We start from the raw sequence: 18175 nt of genomic DNA, 5'->3' as shown, positions 1-18175 counted from the left end.
CATGCACAATATTATTTTGTCATTCAGATACTACACTGACAGAGTGCAAAGGGTGTTAAAATAGTGCTGCTAGAATAAAAAGAGGATTAATCTACCATTGGCCAATTAGCCAAAGGGTACTTAATGGTCTCTAAAGGCTACTGAAGTCTAACAACTAGCTAAAGCACTGGCAAAAAGTCCTCTATATTACCTTCATTTACTTGACATTTTGTGAAACAGAGTCAGCTGCTGATAACTGCATTTGGCTGAAAAAAAATTATAACGGAGTGATACAGTAAATTTTACTAAAATTTCAGAGAATAAATGACAAATAACTTTTACATTTTAGAACTTTTTCTTGCTTTTGTTGGTGTTTGTTTCAACTTAGGGATAGGATATTAAGTCACTAAAGACTTATGTTTCATATTTTGTCTTCATGTCTGGAATACTAAGTAATCAACAACTTACAGCACTTGCGTGAAAAAAACTTTCACTGAGGATTTGGAGTTATTTGCCTTTTGTCTATATGATCACATTAAATATGCAGCACAGTTGGCTTTTTAGTCTGGTAAATATCTTTTCATATTTTCAGATAGCTACATACCACCTTTATTAATTTTAGCTTTTTTTTCTGTGACCCATCAGGCACAGTTAAGTTTTGATTCAAGAGAACAAAGCAGGGTCAAGATTAGTGGGACTGACTCAACAAATTTTGCCTTGGATATTGTAAATAGGTTTATCATTATGTTATAATAACATTTGATAGAGTGTGTAAAATCATAAATACCTAACTCTGTGCCTGCAAATACATTTTGAAAAGTTCTTTCATGGTTTATGTGTGCAACAAGTACTGCTTATCTTGAATATTTTTCATGATCAAGCTAAAGCTGTGAGAAAATAGTGTTCTATTTAAAACCTTTAGATGAGCAGTGTTAGATTTTGAAATGAGTTGGTACAGGAGCTATGCATGTAGCAAATGTATTTTATTACTTATTGTAGTAAGGTTTCATAGAGAAAAGAAGAATATGTTGACTTCAGGTTTCTTACAGACATCTCTATGTACATTGTAATGTTTTTGTCTGCCAGGATTTTAGGATGGGAAACTTCATAGCAAATATGATTTTTACACATCTGAGGAAATTTACAGTTGGATTACAAAATTAGTAGTAAAATAAGGTTATGCCATTGCTTAAAAAGGGTTTCAAGAATACTTGATTTACATCCTATTTTATAATTTTGCCTAGAAATACATTCTATGTAATATACCCTGCAAATATAAACCTATGGGGTCATGTACAGCAGTGGCAGAGTGCAATAGGAGCCACCAACGGAAATGTCATTTTCATACCTGCCAGTTGCAGTCGGAGGGTGACTCTGCTGTAAACTCAACTAGAAGCTCCTCACAGGGTTGTTGTGATGCCAAGGAGCAATAGGCCATTCCAAGAGCTTCCTACCAATCCATTGCGCCTTCCATGGAGCTGTCTTTCTGAGCAGAGGGCTTGTGGTAAAAAGTCTTGCTGAGTCACCAGAAGTTTTATATTGAGTACATAGAAACTGAGATTTCATCACTTATTCCTTTGTGTACAGCAGAACAGAGTGTCATGGATATACCAGGAGCAAGGAGATTAAGATAGATGGATGTTAAAATACTGAATCTATAAACATCTGTTAAGCCAAAACACTCTGGAGGAGGTGCAGCAGACAAAGGCCGCTACATCGTGGAGGAACAGCAGTAGCCTGCCTTTACCAACATCTGGTCTAGCGGGTGTTTAAGATTCTACCTTTCATCCTGGTGACCTCTTCCCCTGGAGTAAATCCTTTTTACTCTGTCACTCAGGATTTGTATGCATGGTAGCACAGACACAAAAAAACCCCTGTGTCTAAAAAAGAAAAAAGAACAAAAGACTTGACCTAAAACTTAGTGAGTGGTGAGGGACAGCCGGGCAATGAACTTGCTTCTTAAGTAAGTAAATGCAAGGAATATCTTTTAGGCATAAATATCTTGCCAGGGTATGGGGGCTGTTTTTCACATCCTAGGTAGATTTATGTAGAATTTTCACATACCCTTTCCAGGTATTGCAAGTAGAAGAATAATGCAATGGAATTATCAACCCAGTAACATGATTTACATTGTCTCCAGAGCTGTTAAGAGACAACCTTCTTGATATCTTTGATTGCAATTGCATGTCTGTCTTCGTCTGCTTTTGCAAATTGGAGGGTGTTTGTCTTGTACATCAGGTACTACTTTCACTTCACCCCCGTAGTTCTGATGCTGTTTCTGAATTTATGTACATTCATATTTTAAATAATTTTTTCTACTTCCTCACGTAAGTAAATTCTATAAACAACGTAGCAGTGTCCTCTTTGGCACCTGTCCCATGAAAGCCCTTTCTTTTTCAATATATTTGCTGTCATTTTGGGGAATATGGCCACTGCAATTATGGCATTTTAGACCAGATACATTTTAGCGGCAGCAGTAGCCTAAGAAACTTCTGAGAGTCATGAGCTATCTTGGGCAGATATGGGCATTTCTAATTTTAATCAGATATTGATCTAGCTATGATTTTTTTTTTTTCTTTTCTTTTCATGAATAATTTATTATAGAGACACTGAATCATGAAATTCTGCATGTAGAAATATTGGCTATACTGGACAAATTAACCTAATCCTTATATCTTTCTATACTGTATCTTTCTTTACTACTACTGTTTTTGCTTATTAAAGTAGCCTTCATTTTGTCTTGTACTCAGACTGTATTAATTGTGAGAATAATATATCAGATTAAGGAATAACCAGTTAGAAAATACATTAACACTATTTATCTCTTATTCAATAATGACAGCAGGCCCAGAAAAGAATGGAAATATTAACCTGTTTACTAAGAACAGTACTTATCTCCAATAAATATCTAAACTGCCCATTGGCTTTAATAAATGCACGTAGGTGTGAAATACGGTTAAGAGTTTTAACTTTAAATACAGGATGCATTTTCTTGTATCCATGAAATTTTTTTAAGCTGATGCAAAATCTACAAACACTCTCATGTCATCCGTAATGGGAATAAACATGACCATAAGTAATTTTTCTTTTATTTGAATATATGTGTGATCTTCAGATGATCCATATGGAAGTGTGTGTGTATATAAACACATACATATTAAAAGTTTTTTCTAATACCATCGAACAGTATAAAATCTATTTTTGAGTTAAATAATAAAATGCTTGGAAATGGAACACTATCTTTATCCTTCTCATCCATGTTTTTTTGTGTACCAGCATATAATCAGGCGCACATTTAGTCATTTCAAGCTTCTCCAGTTTCTTATCAGGATTCTTCACAAAGGAAGGTTTTTTTGCCCTTTGAGAAATTTCAATACCATTTTGTATAATTGTTCCGTGTGTTAAACTACCATATTACAGTCGTATTTGAAATAATAAAATAGTAGTGTACTTACCCTCTTAAGGAGCAGAGAGTTGTTAGGCCATTGGTGGCTTTTGGCTGACTACAGATTTGTGGAAGTTAACCGCTAGCATGAAGATTATTTCAGTTCCCCTTTTTGTAGATCAACATTCAATATTATTTAAATTAAAATAAATATTTTATTTAAAAGATTACTTCTATAAAGAGTACTGTGAAATATATTGTTTCAAAGATTGAATAAGTCAGTTGCCAATCAAATGCAACAAGACTGAGAGTTTGTTTGCATGTTATTTATTTGAACTAAATCCCTAACAAACCTCGTCTGCTAATTGGACTTAGCATTTATGTTGCTAAATGAGAAGCGTTTTGGCTGCAGTATAGGGTGGTAAGACCTACCCAGTGGAATAAACAACTAACATCTGTTATCCTGTCCTGCTCCAGCTTGGCTTTTACCACTTAAGTACCTCAGCCCTAGAGTCAAGGTTATGGAATATGTGGTTCTCTGGCTATGGTGCATATATGTGAAAGGGAAGAAATAACACAACATGAGTAAAGACCAGCCAACCAGAAGATATTTAGTGCAGCTGGTCCACTTTGCTTTAACCTCTACAAGCCCTACAAATATCAAAACAAAAGCCAAGAGAAGGGTGTATGTTTTATAGCAGTTGTCAACACAGCAATTCAAGTGAGCTTCCAGTGGTCACCATTAAAACAGATCTGACATTTAACCACCTTCAATACGCATTGGTGTCTGAGACACCTTGGTATTTCTTCATGCTCTGTGTAGAAATAATTGCTGAATCCCAGAGAGGCTCTAGGTAAACAGGTTTCAACAGTAACTACTGTTACAGTTTTGTATGATAATTTTTGCCTGTGGTGGTAAAAGTAGCAATGTGTACAGTCAAAATTGAATTAGCTTGCCTTTTAAAACAATTGCTTGTTTTTAATGTTAGTTGACTTTTCTTCCCTGCCAGATTTGATCTTTGCGTGGACTAGAGAATTCAACCAACAACTATGCAATATAATTACAGATAATATATACTGTTTCATTCCTCTTGAATTCTGAACCAGAGAAGCATCTCATATGATCAAGCAGAAATATTTTTAGGATGCAATTGTAATTGTTTCTTCTGTTTGTAAAACAGGTGTTGACCTCCAACCTGGCCAAGTGGCAACAGGAGAAGGAAGATTTACAAGGAAAATTGAGGTTGAGAGAACATCTGTCTCAAACTGCTGGCAAGAGTGAAGCCACACCAGTTCCTTCAAAGAACATTGATTTAGAGATGAAACAGCTGCAGTGCAAACTAAAGGTGGCAGAACAGATTATCTAGTGCTGAGGATAATTCGTAGGAACAGTATTTCATAGCTGGGTCAAGCAGATATATGTACACTCACATATGCGTATCATTTATATATCTTAGCCAATGATTAGCAACTTAGGTGTTAGATAACCTTTGATGTTAAGTAGAAATATAGTCATAAGCAGGAGAATTAAAAGTTACAGTTAAAACAATTTTTGCAGATCAAATAGGCCAGACAGGGAGGCTTGCTGGGTTTTCACCCAATGGTTAAATGCTTCTTGTTGGAAAGTGCTGTGGAATTACTTTAACGAGAATTGTGTTGATTCCTTGTTTCCTTTAAGAAGGAGGTAAGCAATAGCTGTCTGTGAAAGGGGAGCATAGAATTTGGGCTGATGGGGCAGCTCATGTAATGTAACAGTCTTATGTTACCTATATGTCACTACTATTCTTGTCTTCAAAAAGACATCATTCTTTTTGTATTTGTATTTTTGTAGATTAGCTGGTGGGAAAATACTAAGTTGTTGATGATTTCGTTTTTCAGTCTCCAGTGATTCTGTTATATGTGGATGATGTAGATGCTGGACTGTGTTGATCTGATAGCTTTCTCAGCAGGTGGCCTGGCTCGAACATATTAATTCTTCCTCTCTTCTCACTGGAGGAAATATATGTGCAACAGAATGTCTTAAAGTTGTTTTTTTCCATCATTTTGTGTTTAATATTTGAGGAAAGAGAAAAGGTCAAAATGGTACAACTTCTTGCTGCTAGAAGAAATGGCACACTAATAAGCCAGCTGCCAAAGGATCAACTGGAAGAAAAGGCCATATTACATGAGTGAGATAGCTGGCTCTGGCTCCGAGTACTGGATTAGCTGTGTTAGCGCACGAGATGTGGGTATTGCTGAGACCTCTTAGCTGTTGATGGTAATCATGGTATTACAGATCTTGGCTGTAGCACACTGGATGCGTAACATCTAAATTCAGGGATTAGTAAAGGCAGGTCACATTGATAAAGAGGGAGTAGCCATGAAAAGGCACATAATTTGATCTACTTTAATTATGAGAAAGAGATCCTGAAACTATACATGCTGACTTCTTGAGTGTTGATTTTATATTTGGGTTTCACTGATCTGCTTCTGTTACTGGTGAGCAATAATTTCTGTTAATTAGGGTTGTTCCTTTTAGATGAGTGTCCTCATTTTCCAGAAACTTAGTCGTCAATTGTTCTATGAAAGTAAGAAAAATAAAAAATGAGGATTTTTTTTTTTTTTGTAAAATACTCTTAAGCGTAACTCTTGTGCTAGGAGCTTACTTTATTTGTCTGCCAGATGTGAACTGCAAAATATATTGCTGAAAAATCAAAGGTTTTTTTGTTTTTGCAGCAGAGGAAACATTTAGCAAGCATATATAAATCTGATGTTAAAAATACTAAAATGACTTTTAATTCCTTCTTAAAGATTTATTACATTTTTAATGTAAAAAACCAAACATGTATGCAAAACTACATTTAGAATAAACGTAGTCTGTCACCCCAAATCCAGAATAGTAGAGTAAATTCACTGGTTGCTGAATTGGATGAGACTATAAGGGCCTCAAAAGCTACTTAAATCAAGTTAGTGAAATTCTTTAATTTTTCAAAATAATTTAATAATTTTTCAAAAATTGAAGTCCTGCAAGTTATTTTTAGCAGAAGAAATTGGCAAAAGTTGTCAACTATTGTTCCAGGCTATCTAAACATACTTAAAAAGGAGATAGAAAGTTATTTTCCCAAATGTCTGAATGTGGAAGCAGCAAAAGCTTTCCTTATAGCTCAAAATCTCAAAGTACCTGGTTTTGTTAGTTCATTTTTTTTCTCAGAGCTGTCTTTGCAGTGTTTGTTTATGTTGTATATAATGACTCCTTGTATCTTTGCCAATAGGAAAAAATGTGTTAGGTGTGGGTAGTGAGTTTGGAAGCAGAATACCATAAGCATATGTCTTTGCTTCTGAGCATGTGCAGAGGCCCACCTAAGTATTCAAGTTCGTATCTGGTATGTAAACCATGTAACTGGGTGCTGTGCTTCATGCTAATGAAGCTCAAGCTCAACAAACAGGTCTCAGGAAACTCAGGAATATTCTGCTAGCATACATCATTTTAACAATTTTCTGGTTATACCTCACATTATAATAATAGTAAATAGACTAGACAAGTTATTAAGAACAGTATTTTACATCTAACTATGCACACAAGAATATATACCCCCCTTGAGGTGCACAGAGTTATGTACAATACTCCTATTAATGTTAATAGGCGTTACAAGTCTGCACTGAGCAGAGAAATTCTCCTGAAGTATCTTTGTTTACAGCATGTCTGATCTGTTCGCTTATTGTTTATACATAATGAGTAAAAAGTCTTAGTACAGTGGCTGAACCTGAATGCATATATGCACGCATATATGTTGTGCGTACGCTTAACGCGTATGTATCTTTTGGCAACACCTTCTAGAGTTCTGAAATCTCTATATGCGATATGTTTGAGCTGCCATTTTCAGCAATGGCATTCAATGCATATGCTCAGATTGCTAAGATGGCTACTTAGTTGAATTTCATATTTTTATTTTTGAAGAGTGATTCAGTTGTTCTGTATTTAAATCTTGGGTAGATTATCTGTATGTTTGCATGGAGGAATTGAGGCTTTTTTTACTTCCTACTATATACAATGAGGAAAGGCCAACAACTGTATAATTCTCCTTCACTGGAATTACACGTGCCTGAAAGCTAGGATCATACCTTTTTGTTACTGGAAATGTAGGAGTTGTATTAGTATGGCCAAATGGAAATGTCTTTGTCTTGTGCTTTGAGTTTCAAGGGACACAAACAACGGCTCTTGTAGATTGTCTTGTATTTCTAAATGCACAAGATTAAAGGGACTATTGGAAATTGTTGCTCTACAGATGTAGGCCCCTTGTGCTGTAGAACTATAGCATTTAAGGATGTAGTTCAAATGAAGATCCGATTTTATTTCTCTTTTCTGTTACCTTTTCAGCTGACCATGCTATGCAAGAGAAAATGTGGTCCTGATAGGTGCACTGGGCTTGCAGGTGTCCTGGAGAACATCTATTAATCATACATTATTAAAGCAATGGAAGAGTACTGATTTTGATCATATTTTCCAAGGAATGTACTTTTGCTTAAGTGTAGCTACAAAATAAGAATGTTCTTTTTGTCCCAATTAATGTTTAAGAACATTCATAAAATATGTGGAAGTTTACACAGCCCATTATTTCAAATAAATTTACTGTTGACTGACATAATATTCAGTCTACTTTATTTATATTTTAATATTTTTCAATATAGAATTCGAATAATGAAATCACTAAGCAATTGACCACCATTAAGACACTAAAAAACGAAGTCCACGAAAAAGAAGAACGGATTCGGGAACTACAAGCGAAGTATGTTCACTCTTCTATCCATTGTGTTTGGTGCCACCCAGTGGCAGCTGTATAATTGTTACAATATTAACCATTCTTAAATAGATTTTTAAGAGAATGTTTTATTCTTCTTTTTACTGCAGTCTTGCAGTCTGTTACAGGTATTTTTTAGAAACCGGAGCAGTACATTCTAAAATTGCGTTTTGTCTAAACTGATAAGTGATTAGTTAGGTACAGTATCTGAATTGCAGTAAGAATATCCAGATCCTAGAGTAGACTATTTTATCCCTGATGTAAATCTAAATGAATTCCTCAGCACTGTTAAACACAGTCTTTCAAATACAGTAATTCTTTGCCTAGGGGCTAAGAGACGTGTCAAGGTTCAGATGCTTAAACAAGATTAAATATCCAGTCTTATATTCATAAAAAGTTCAAAAGGACAGTTGTACTTGCTTCTATTTGAATTGATTAAGGTTTACTACTCATTTTGAAATTCACATGTATTGTTGTGAAGTATGCAACTGAGATTTTTATTCTACCTACTTTAACTGATACAATACTGTTCTTCAATTATATTACTATATAAACGTAACGTATTAGTATATCTGTGAATTTCTTGCCTGTCCCAGAGTTTAACTCCTCTAACCATTCTAATTTTTTTTATTTGTAGAAAGAATGCAGTTTACTTATCTGAAATTAGTTCATTTCAAAAATAGAGAACTCTTAAAATTGTTAAATTGTGTACATTGCGTATTTTCTGTTTCAAAATGAAACTGAATTTTTCCACCATAAGACTTCAATTTAAAATAGAGTTACTGGTTATCATGCTTCCTTTGTAAAATAGATACTGTTTTTTCATAAACTGTAAGATATAATCACCAAATAACATCAACAGTATAAATGTGAAATAGGTGCAAGAAATTTTAAGATGCACTATTTTCATGTTTTTTTAATATGGTATTGGCATGCTATTAACAATGTTTTATTCCTGAACATATTATCATCATTCATTTTGCTTTCATTCAAAAAAAAAATCCAGAGGTCTGAACATATTCAGGTATTGCTCATGTTTATATTTAAAATATTAATTTGTATCATAAAGGTAGAGGCATTGTATAAGGCATAATTTTCTCATTGAACAGAGATTACGTTGTAGTACATGAGAGTTTCTTTTTTTGAGAAGTTTCTGAAAAATGCTGATGTTATTTCTAGGTTTTGCAGTTTTTAAGAATGATTATCTTATCTGACATATTATAGGGATACAGATTTTTCATGTATTTCTTTGTATTACTCAGTTGGATGAAAGAAGACTTCCCCCTTTCACTTTTTTTTAAAAATAATTTTGTACAAAATAGTGTTTGAATGATACCTGCTTCAGACATCAAAGACATTTAATTAATTAAATTTTGTGTTTTCAACAGGTTTTTTGCCTTTTTTGATAATAGCTTAAGAAGAATTATTATGATTTCAGATCAGACAAATCAGAGCATAAACCACAGCAAAAAGCAAATCACAAATAAATTGCATATTTAGAAATAGGTCTGTTTAATAAGAGACTTGAAACTGGTTTTAATGGTTGAAAATAGGGTAAATTGCAAGAATTGCATCGGCTTTTATTAAAAAAAATATTCTAAAGCTACAGGAATGATAGTTTGTCTACTGCATTTATACTTTTTAGTTGTTTAAAATAGTTGCATATTAACAATATTTTCTGACAGTGACATGCAGTGTGACTTCTTCCCTTCTAGGATTTCTCGATTGGAGAGGGACCTTAATATGAAAAGACATTTGATAGAATACTTAAGGTCTCGTCTCAAAGCAAATCAAGAAAATGAGAAAACATCTAATGAAACATTAGAAAGTCTTGAGAGAAAGGTACTTCTTTCTTGCTATTGATAGTTTTAGGAAAAGCAAAAGCTGGTGGATTTACAGAAGTTATTTCAACACACTATACATACTAAATCAATATATTGCTTTAAGCAAACAACGTCAGTTCGTTTAAGGCTGTAATGCCCTCCACTATAATTTCTATGAAATCAGTATATGGTGATAACTTGGATGGATTCAGCATAATTTAATGTGTGTTCATAAGAGGTGTAATTAAATATTAAAGTATTCAGAACACTGAGTTGCAAGGATATTCTGTAAGTAGTGAGATTTAGTTTTATGCACTGTAAGTTCATAAAATACAGTAGACCTGAAACAAGGGTGGTTTTACATGACATAGGCTAATGAAGTCCATGCACCTCTCCTGGCTATAGCAGTTGAATGCTTTAATATGTTAATCTGTTGTCTACTGCAATGTTATGAATGTTTCACAGTTCTTAGCTTAATGTAATTCTGTCTGTGTAGGTAGAGCTTAATTTCTATAGCAAATTATTTTCTCCTGCAAAATTCTAGGATGATTTCACTGAAGCTAGGAGAACTGGTATATGTTTTGGCATCTTTCTATATTATCCAACCAATGTATTGCACTTTGGCCTTTAATTCCAGAAAAAGATTATGATATTTGGCTGTCTGTGAGGTTATGCAGTGTATGACCCCAAAACAGAAATAAACAATTTACCAATTTGCTTTTGTTTTCCTAGAATGCAGGTGCTTGCTGAATACCACAGGCACTATCTCTGCTTGCAGTCGTGTAGCACTTCCAGCTCTTCAGAGAGCTACTCTTTTACTCTCCATGCCAAAGATAAGGTGTTATTAAGAAATCTGCAGCCTGAGAGTGAGAGCATAAGTAAGCGAGGGAGCTAAAGTATGAAATGAGAGGAGTACCTGGTTTTAGTTTTAGATGAAAGATTTAGAATGGACAATGTACTTTAATGCTGTTCTTTGAATATTTTAAGTGCTGCATTTCTTAGATTCCTGAGAATCGAATTCTGTACGTTAATTTGATTATTCCATGCAGAAAATCAACTTGATAAATTTTACATTATCTTCAGCAGAAGATCAAAGAAATTCCCTGTTACTCAACATTGTCAGGAAAACTTTGTGATTAATACTGTCAGGAGAGCTCAATGATTTTCTAGGAGCATTGGTCTATTTCATTTTACCCAAAATCAGTGTTTGCATTGTATGGCAAAATGATAATAATTATCTAAGAGGCTTTACAAACTATTAACTTGTAGAAAGTTATCATTTTCTCAGCTGAGTTTTAATTAATGTTTTCACCTCTGATAGAAGAAATGAGTAGAAGTTGTGGTTTGCTCCCTTTTGCACGCACTGTAACAGTAAAATATATATAAACAAACAGCTCTGCAAATGAAGAACTTTTCTTTACACTTAATACAAGTCAAGACTTTCTGTAACAGGATTGTATACAAACTGATCTCTACTGGATCAGCAGTAGAGATTTATTAAAGACTGTAATTTCAGAAAAAGGTACTTTAATCAAATTATTTATATCACACAGGTATATTTATGCAATATAGGTAAGCTTAGTTTTGATTTGATTTTAATTTTTAAATTTTATATCTTAATAGTCAATTGCTCTTGGCCTTTCATTATTTCAGGTAAAGGCACTGGCTGAAGACTGTTCGAACAAAAAAACTTCCATTGACTCACTGAAACAAAGACTTAATGTAGCTACAAAAGAGAAGTCTCTGTATGAACAGATGTATCACAAGGCTAAAGATGAGTTGGAGAAAAAGGTATATTAGAGTTGTGATGGCTCCACTGTGGAACCTTCTCATTCCTCACTTTCAAATGAAAAGTTTCAAGGTCATTAGCTTAGACTTTTTAAATAACGAAAAGGAAAAAAGAGCAGAATAATAGTAATGTGTTTCTCTGTTTTAATTCAGTCACATCACTGAAATTTGGGTGCTGAAACATGGACGTAATGACTGAAAATGAAATTACTTTTTCCATGAAATTACATTTTATGTGTTGCAAGTAGAATGTTCTGTGACATTAGCCATTGTGTGGGAGGTTGGTTGGTTTGTTTGTTTGTTTGTGGTCTACCATACCTGCCTATCAGCTTTTATCATATCACTGCTGTTTCTCTGCGGATGTATTTCAGGATCTCAAGCTTACCAATCTAGAGAGCAAAATGATTGAGACTGAATGTGCAATGACTAAACTTGAGACTACTGCATCTCAACAACTACATGGCTTGGCTCAACAGAGTGGGCAGGCGTTGGAAACCGTGCAGAAGAAGCTGCTGCTCACCAATGACAAAGTAGAAGAATTCATGACATTTGTGAAGGTTTGAGTTTTGATTTTCTTTTGAGTGTTCACCTAAATAAAGGTATTCTTGAGTAAAAGCAAAATGTAAAAGATTAAATGAGGCTAGCCTTTGGTGCCTTCCCTGTTCCAGAACAATCTTTGAAGCTCCTTTACTGGCCTGGTGTTAGCTCTGAACTGATCTAAACAGGGAGGAAGAGGCAGTGGCTCTAGGTCTTTCTCCTAGACTTCCATAGACTTCCATAAATTTTATTGGTCTTTTTTTTCTATATGGCTGCCAGTGTACTTGCTCCCAAGAAAAAGTGTTTAGCTGCATAGCAAATTACTCTGCAGAAAAAAATTTCCCAACACATTTAAGAAAATAATTCATAACCGTTGATTAGTGTGAATTACCTCATTATCCACATACGTTGCTTTTTATTGCAGAAATATTAAATAAGGAAGCCTCTATATTGCAAAATTGAAAGCAGTTTTAAAAGCAGTATGTAGAATATTCTTCTTTTATTTTGGTTAAATACTTAACAATCTGCTACAGTGCATCATGCAATAATACTGTGTCTGTGGTGTTATACAGATCGCTTCATCATACTACTTCAGGGTGAAGTTCTGCAGAACGGATTAATCTGTGTTTTGTAACTTAATATTTGAAATATAAATATTATTTATTTTTCTGAAATATCCGCTACGTAACTAAGAATGATAATGTCTATTCAGTATATATCTATCTCGAATTTACTTTCAGACAAGGTTATATCTTACTAACCTATGTTATCCACTTCTCTACTGTTCTTGGATTTCTGTAGAGGTGAGCTGCTTTCAGATATGTTTGAGCAAGTCTGATAGCATCCAAAGTAAAGAGCAGTGGTATTTTGATGCACTGTAAAAAAATGCATATATAGTCATCTCTTCATGTATAACTTTCCACTGTAGATTGAAGTTTAGTAACTTAAGTACTTTTGCATTTTACCTTCTTTCTGTCATCATCAGATAACAAATCACTCTACAACCATCCCATGTTCAGTTCAGTTGCAAAAATTCACATCAACTTCATTATGAAAAAAGACTGAACAATGTTGAATGTACTTTAAAATCCTAAATTCAAAGAATTTGTAATCTAAAATATCTAAGGTGAAAGTGAGGATTGACTTTCATGAAAAAAATGTGCCTGTATTTAAAAAATTAGTTATTTTTTAAGTTTGTGATTAAAATAAAGGCGATCTTCTGTTTGCCTTGTTTCGTAACCCTTAGGAAGGTGGTATAAAACTGATCACTATGCCCTGTGATTTAGAAGTATCTTGCCTATTCTTGAACAAACTGTTATTTTTCATGGGGGAAAATGTGCTTTCTTCTAATACAGAATGCTTCTTCTAAGAGGAAGAAATGAGTGTTCTTTCCACAGCTATATGCTTATTTTTGGCAAAGTATGGGAAAGTCTGAATTAATCTAATGTATTTTCTATTTTTTTTTAATTAAATACTCCTGTATCATTGATGACAGAGAGACACAATTCAGTCTCCATTCAGGCTGCTATGAATTTTGGAATGACTTAATTGAGTAAACTGCAGTAGCAAAAAAGACAAAGGAGATAAACAAGTGTTCGTACTATCAATACTTTACATACTTCCATAATGAAAAGTTTTTCAAAAATTAGAAAATGAGAAAGTAAAAGATCTTCTGTTCTCAAAAGTAGCTGTAATAAGGGAAATCACCTATTAGCAACTATTATGATGCTTCATTCGTTGTTGAATAAGATGACTGCTTCTCTGTTAGTTATCATGAATATTCTTTAGCATTTACATGGTTGTACTGTATGTGAAAAGAATGTTAATATGTAGTTTCTCTATAAATAGTAATAATATTTAGCTAATAAAGCTAAATATGTAGTTTCTCCCCTGGATAAAAGAATATGCATGCATATTTCAAGTAACATTTTTGCTGACTACTATTCCTCTGCAGAAGGATTTTTTGAAAATAAAGATGCTGTCTATAAGTCAAATATTGATGAACAGGGTACTCAGTAGAGTGCTTTGTTTAGTTAGGTACTAAATATTTATGGAAAAAAAGTTCTCTGAAATCAGATTTTATTCACAGTTACTGTAACAGTTAACAGACACTGTTACTTGCCTTTAGAGTTATTGATAACTCAGAACCACAGGATCTTGAATCCATTTGGATCAATATACTAAGTCACAAAACCTGAGGGAGAGGTTTCTGGTAGGAGTCTGATATACACCACTGGATCAAATTAGAGGATATGATGAGTTACTGGATAAGCACATATTTGTAATGTACAATAAAACATTGCATTGCTATGGGGAGCCAGGTTTGGGACACTTATGCAACTAACTAAAATTGCTAGATTGTAAAATCTAGTAATAGTTTCTAAAAATTATGGAAGAAATAATTACAAACAAAAGTTGCTGTATCCACTATGTTGTAAGTCATTATTGGAATTATTTTGTTGGAGTGTGGTATAGGGATCAGGTGTTATGTCCTAAATTACATTCAGTGAGCACCAACAGGGCACCTAAAGTAAGCTGATTCAGAGCGGTTTTTCTCAAAAGCTGTTATGAGGAAGTTCTAGGCTAGTAGAAAACATGAATAGAAATTGTGCACTGTAACAATTTATTAAGTAATCAAAAAAACACAGTTCCATAATTAGAGGGTAGCTTTTTATAAATATCTATTTCAGTTTGATAGGAAAGAGAACACAATATTTAGAAATAAAAAGGCAATATAAAGCAAGTGGAAAATGGATTATAGATAATAACCTCAAAATATCAGCAGCAATAGAATATGGAGGATGGAGAAGAGGCTAAAGATATCAAGATGAAATTTGTGGGTAGCAAGGCCAAGAACAATAGTAAAGGGGCAGGATTTAAAAATGTACTAGTATAAGATAGCTATTACAGGGTGGATACGACCCATTATTAGATAAAACAACTCTGTAACTGTGTAAAGGTAGAAGTCTTGTACGAATATTTCTGTTTTGTATCTCGAAGGAAATAGGCTGATGTTATATGAAGGTGATGAAACATCCCCCATCTATAAGTAGTCAATGGAAGATTTCTAGAAAGGAGTAGTATTTTTAAATTGAGAACTTTTATAGTTTACAACTTTATAGGGCTGTGTAAAGAATTTTACTCTTGGTGATCCGCATTTTGAATAAGTATTCAAAGTAAGTGTATATATACTGTAATGCTGCCATGAGTATTAGAGTAGTCTAAAAGAATGATGATATTGAGTCGATATTCAGAAAAGGCAATCAGGATAGGTATTTTTAGGTCAGTTAGTCTAACCTCATTTCTGACTAAAATAATGAAAATCTGATATGAAATTCAATTATTAAAGTATTAAAGCATAGGACTGTAGTTATACTTCTTAGAATGGCTTTATGGAAAATAAGTTGCATTGAATAAATCTGATTTCTTTTCTGGAAGGCAGTACAAGTCAGTTGATAAAGGTTACTATTCATTTTAATATACTGGTTTTTAAGATGTCTGACCTAACACTGAGACGTTCAGATAAAAAATGTGGGCTATGCAATGTCAATAATATGTTGAATGCATTAAAAATGGCCTGTGCGGTTGATTTGAAAAGTAATTCATGAAATTTAGGTGTTTCTAGAGTTCTGTAAAGATCAGAGTTAAACTTGATTATTAACCATTTTCACAGAATTGTATATCAAATCCTGATAAAATTTGTCAATGGCATTTTTGAAGACTGGTAAATAATAATGAAAGTAAGGCTGTAAGTATCATGTAAGCTAGGCCCAATAAAACATTTTTGTTGCAGAAGAACACAAAGTACCTGTAAGAGGGACAGGTGGCTATGAGAGTGTTTTAGATGCCGTTTATAAAGCTACATGTTTCCATCCCATCCAGCTTCCGTCAGCACCATAAATTCTCTTTGAACCATGCATCGAATTTCTATAGTGTACCATTGTTCAGTATTTTCTATAACATGTACTGCACTATCAGATCCTCAGGTGGATCTTGCCAGTTATGTGCAGCACAACAACCAGAGCAAAATGTTCTTTGTTGTGTTTGTAGTATCTGTGACGACACATGCAGAAAATGGCCATTGCATAAAGTTAAAAAAGTGCTATTAGACTACTTGACTGGAAGTCTATCAAAAATAGGGTACAGCATACTAGTTTGCTGTGAAACTATCCAAAATCCTGCCTAATTCTGCAGGAATTCTGTTTTTCTGCTTTACTGTACTTTTTTTTTTTTTTTTCCCAGCTCACCTAGAGTTTGACCGTATATTGCTGTTATGGACCCTTGTAAATTCAAGACTCAGTAGTGTTGTCTGTCCCATTCAACTTGTACATCAGCAAAACTCATTTTTATAAGTTAATCTGCAGTGATGACATCTGCCTGAGCATGAAAATATCAGAACTTTTCTAACCTTAAGGAAGATGTTTTGAAGTTTTGATAAGGCACCTATATTCAACTGCGGCTGTATACATAGGTGATGGTGGCTGAATGCTTCAAAGTCAGCTGAGTGCATTTCTCACTTCCATAATGCCTCTGTGATTTGGGACTTGCATGCCATCCACAGAGGACGCCCACTGAAGCATAGTTCACATCTGGTCTGTTCTGGCATTGTTCTTGATAGGTCTCCAGTATAACCATCTGATAGAATTGACTGCCAAATTAAGACCCATGGCAGTTTACCTGGCAAGCTTAGTGGATCTACTTGGGGATCTAACACTCACTCTCTTAAGATATCTGCCCTCATTTCTGTTATTCAGAGCAGGGCTCAAGCTAGGTGCATTTCCCCCTTGCTCTGTTGTTTGACATACAGCTACGTGCAGCCACACGTCAGAGGCCTTATTCCACCTCTGTTTGGCCGAGTGATGTTCTGCTAGTCATTTGCCATTCCGTCAGCTTACCTCATATCCCAATATATGTCAGTGTCTCTTACCTTTCTGCAGTTTACCTTGAATCCTGGCATCAATTTTGGCATGGCACATTTTCTCACTGCTATCTTGGGCTGTAGTTTAATATGCAGTTTAAGATAAGTTAACACTTCTGTTAAAAAATTCCACCACTGAGTGACCTCACTGGTCAGTTCAGCCCCTATGAAACTTCCTCCCTCCTCCATTTATGAAATGTCATCATAAACATTATATGGGTTAATTGTGAGCTAGCTCATGAAAATGCAGTTAACCTTTTGAAAACCCAGAGCACCAGCTTTTGTGTACCACAGAGGGTCAGAGCAGGGACAGGTTTACATGGTTGCAGGCTCGAGGTGCTGGGACTACCCTTTAGTGACAGTGCTAATTGAAAATGTCACATGAAACTTCTTCCTGTTACAAAAAAAAAGTCTAATTAACGATTCATCACTTTCATGTTAAAAATTCCTGTCATTTGGCAAATTCCTGTTATTTACCATCGATGTCTTTTTCTCTTGAACTATTATGTTTTGGGAAGGATAGAGCATTGCCAGGAACATGTTCTTCTCAGAATGGCCATATGCAGATGACGTCCTATTTGCTCTTTTTCTCAAAAACAAACAAACAAACAAACAAACAAGATAATTAGTAGTTGGGTTGGGAGACTCAAATATTTGGGAAATATTCTGTTGGTTTTTATCAGCTGCTTTCCAACAAGAGATCCACAAAAGTACGCAGCTGCTGCCTGTACCTCCAGCTACAAAGTCAGTTCTTTGGATAGAAGTAAATCCTTGCAGGGGACTCTCAGAATTCTCCAGTTATGGTAAGACAGTAAGAAATAGTCTTCATAGGACATTTCCAATGGTGAATGTGTTCTCAAACCCTGTGGATTCAGTTTCCTTGGCAGTACTACTGCTCCAACTTCTTCCAGGCCCTGGGTATGTAGAACATGCTTTTTATATGGGTACCCAGATCAGGTGCAGGATG

The 18175-nt window shown here is 34.5% G+C and overlaps 1 protein-coding gene across 1 annotated transcript in view; it reads left to right on the top strand.

Annotated features, from left to right (window-relative positions):
- The window catches only part of CNTLN (centlein), a 221234-nt gene that overhangs the window by 181664 nt on the left and 21395 nt on the right, over positions 1 to 18175 (top strand). Inside the window, exons 20-24 of the mRNA XM_075136251.1 lie at positions 4546 to 4710; positions 8033 to 8130; positions 9858 to 9984; positions 11619 to 11756; positions 12125 to 12310. Of these exons, the coding sequence (XP_074992352.1) occupies positions 4546 to 4710; positions 8033 to 8130; positions 9858 to 9984; positions 11619 to 11756; positions 12125 to 12310 (714 nt within the window). The remainder of the gene's footprint in view (positions 1 to 4545; positions 4711 to 8032; positions 8131 to 9857; positions 9985 to 11618; positions 11757 to 12124; positions 12311 to 18175) is intronic.

Source organism: Calonectris borealis, chromosome Z (assembly GCF_964195595.1).
Source record: "Calonectris borealis chromosome Z, bCalBor7.hap1.2, whole genome shotgun sequence".
Classification (NCBI taxonomy): Eukaryota; Metazoa; Chordata; class Aves; order Procellariiformes; family Procellariidae; genus Calonectris; species Calonectris borealis.
Note: the sequence above shows the minus strand (reverse complement) of the source record. Positions and strands in the feature narration are given on the sequence as shown.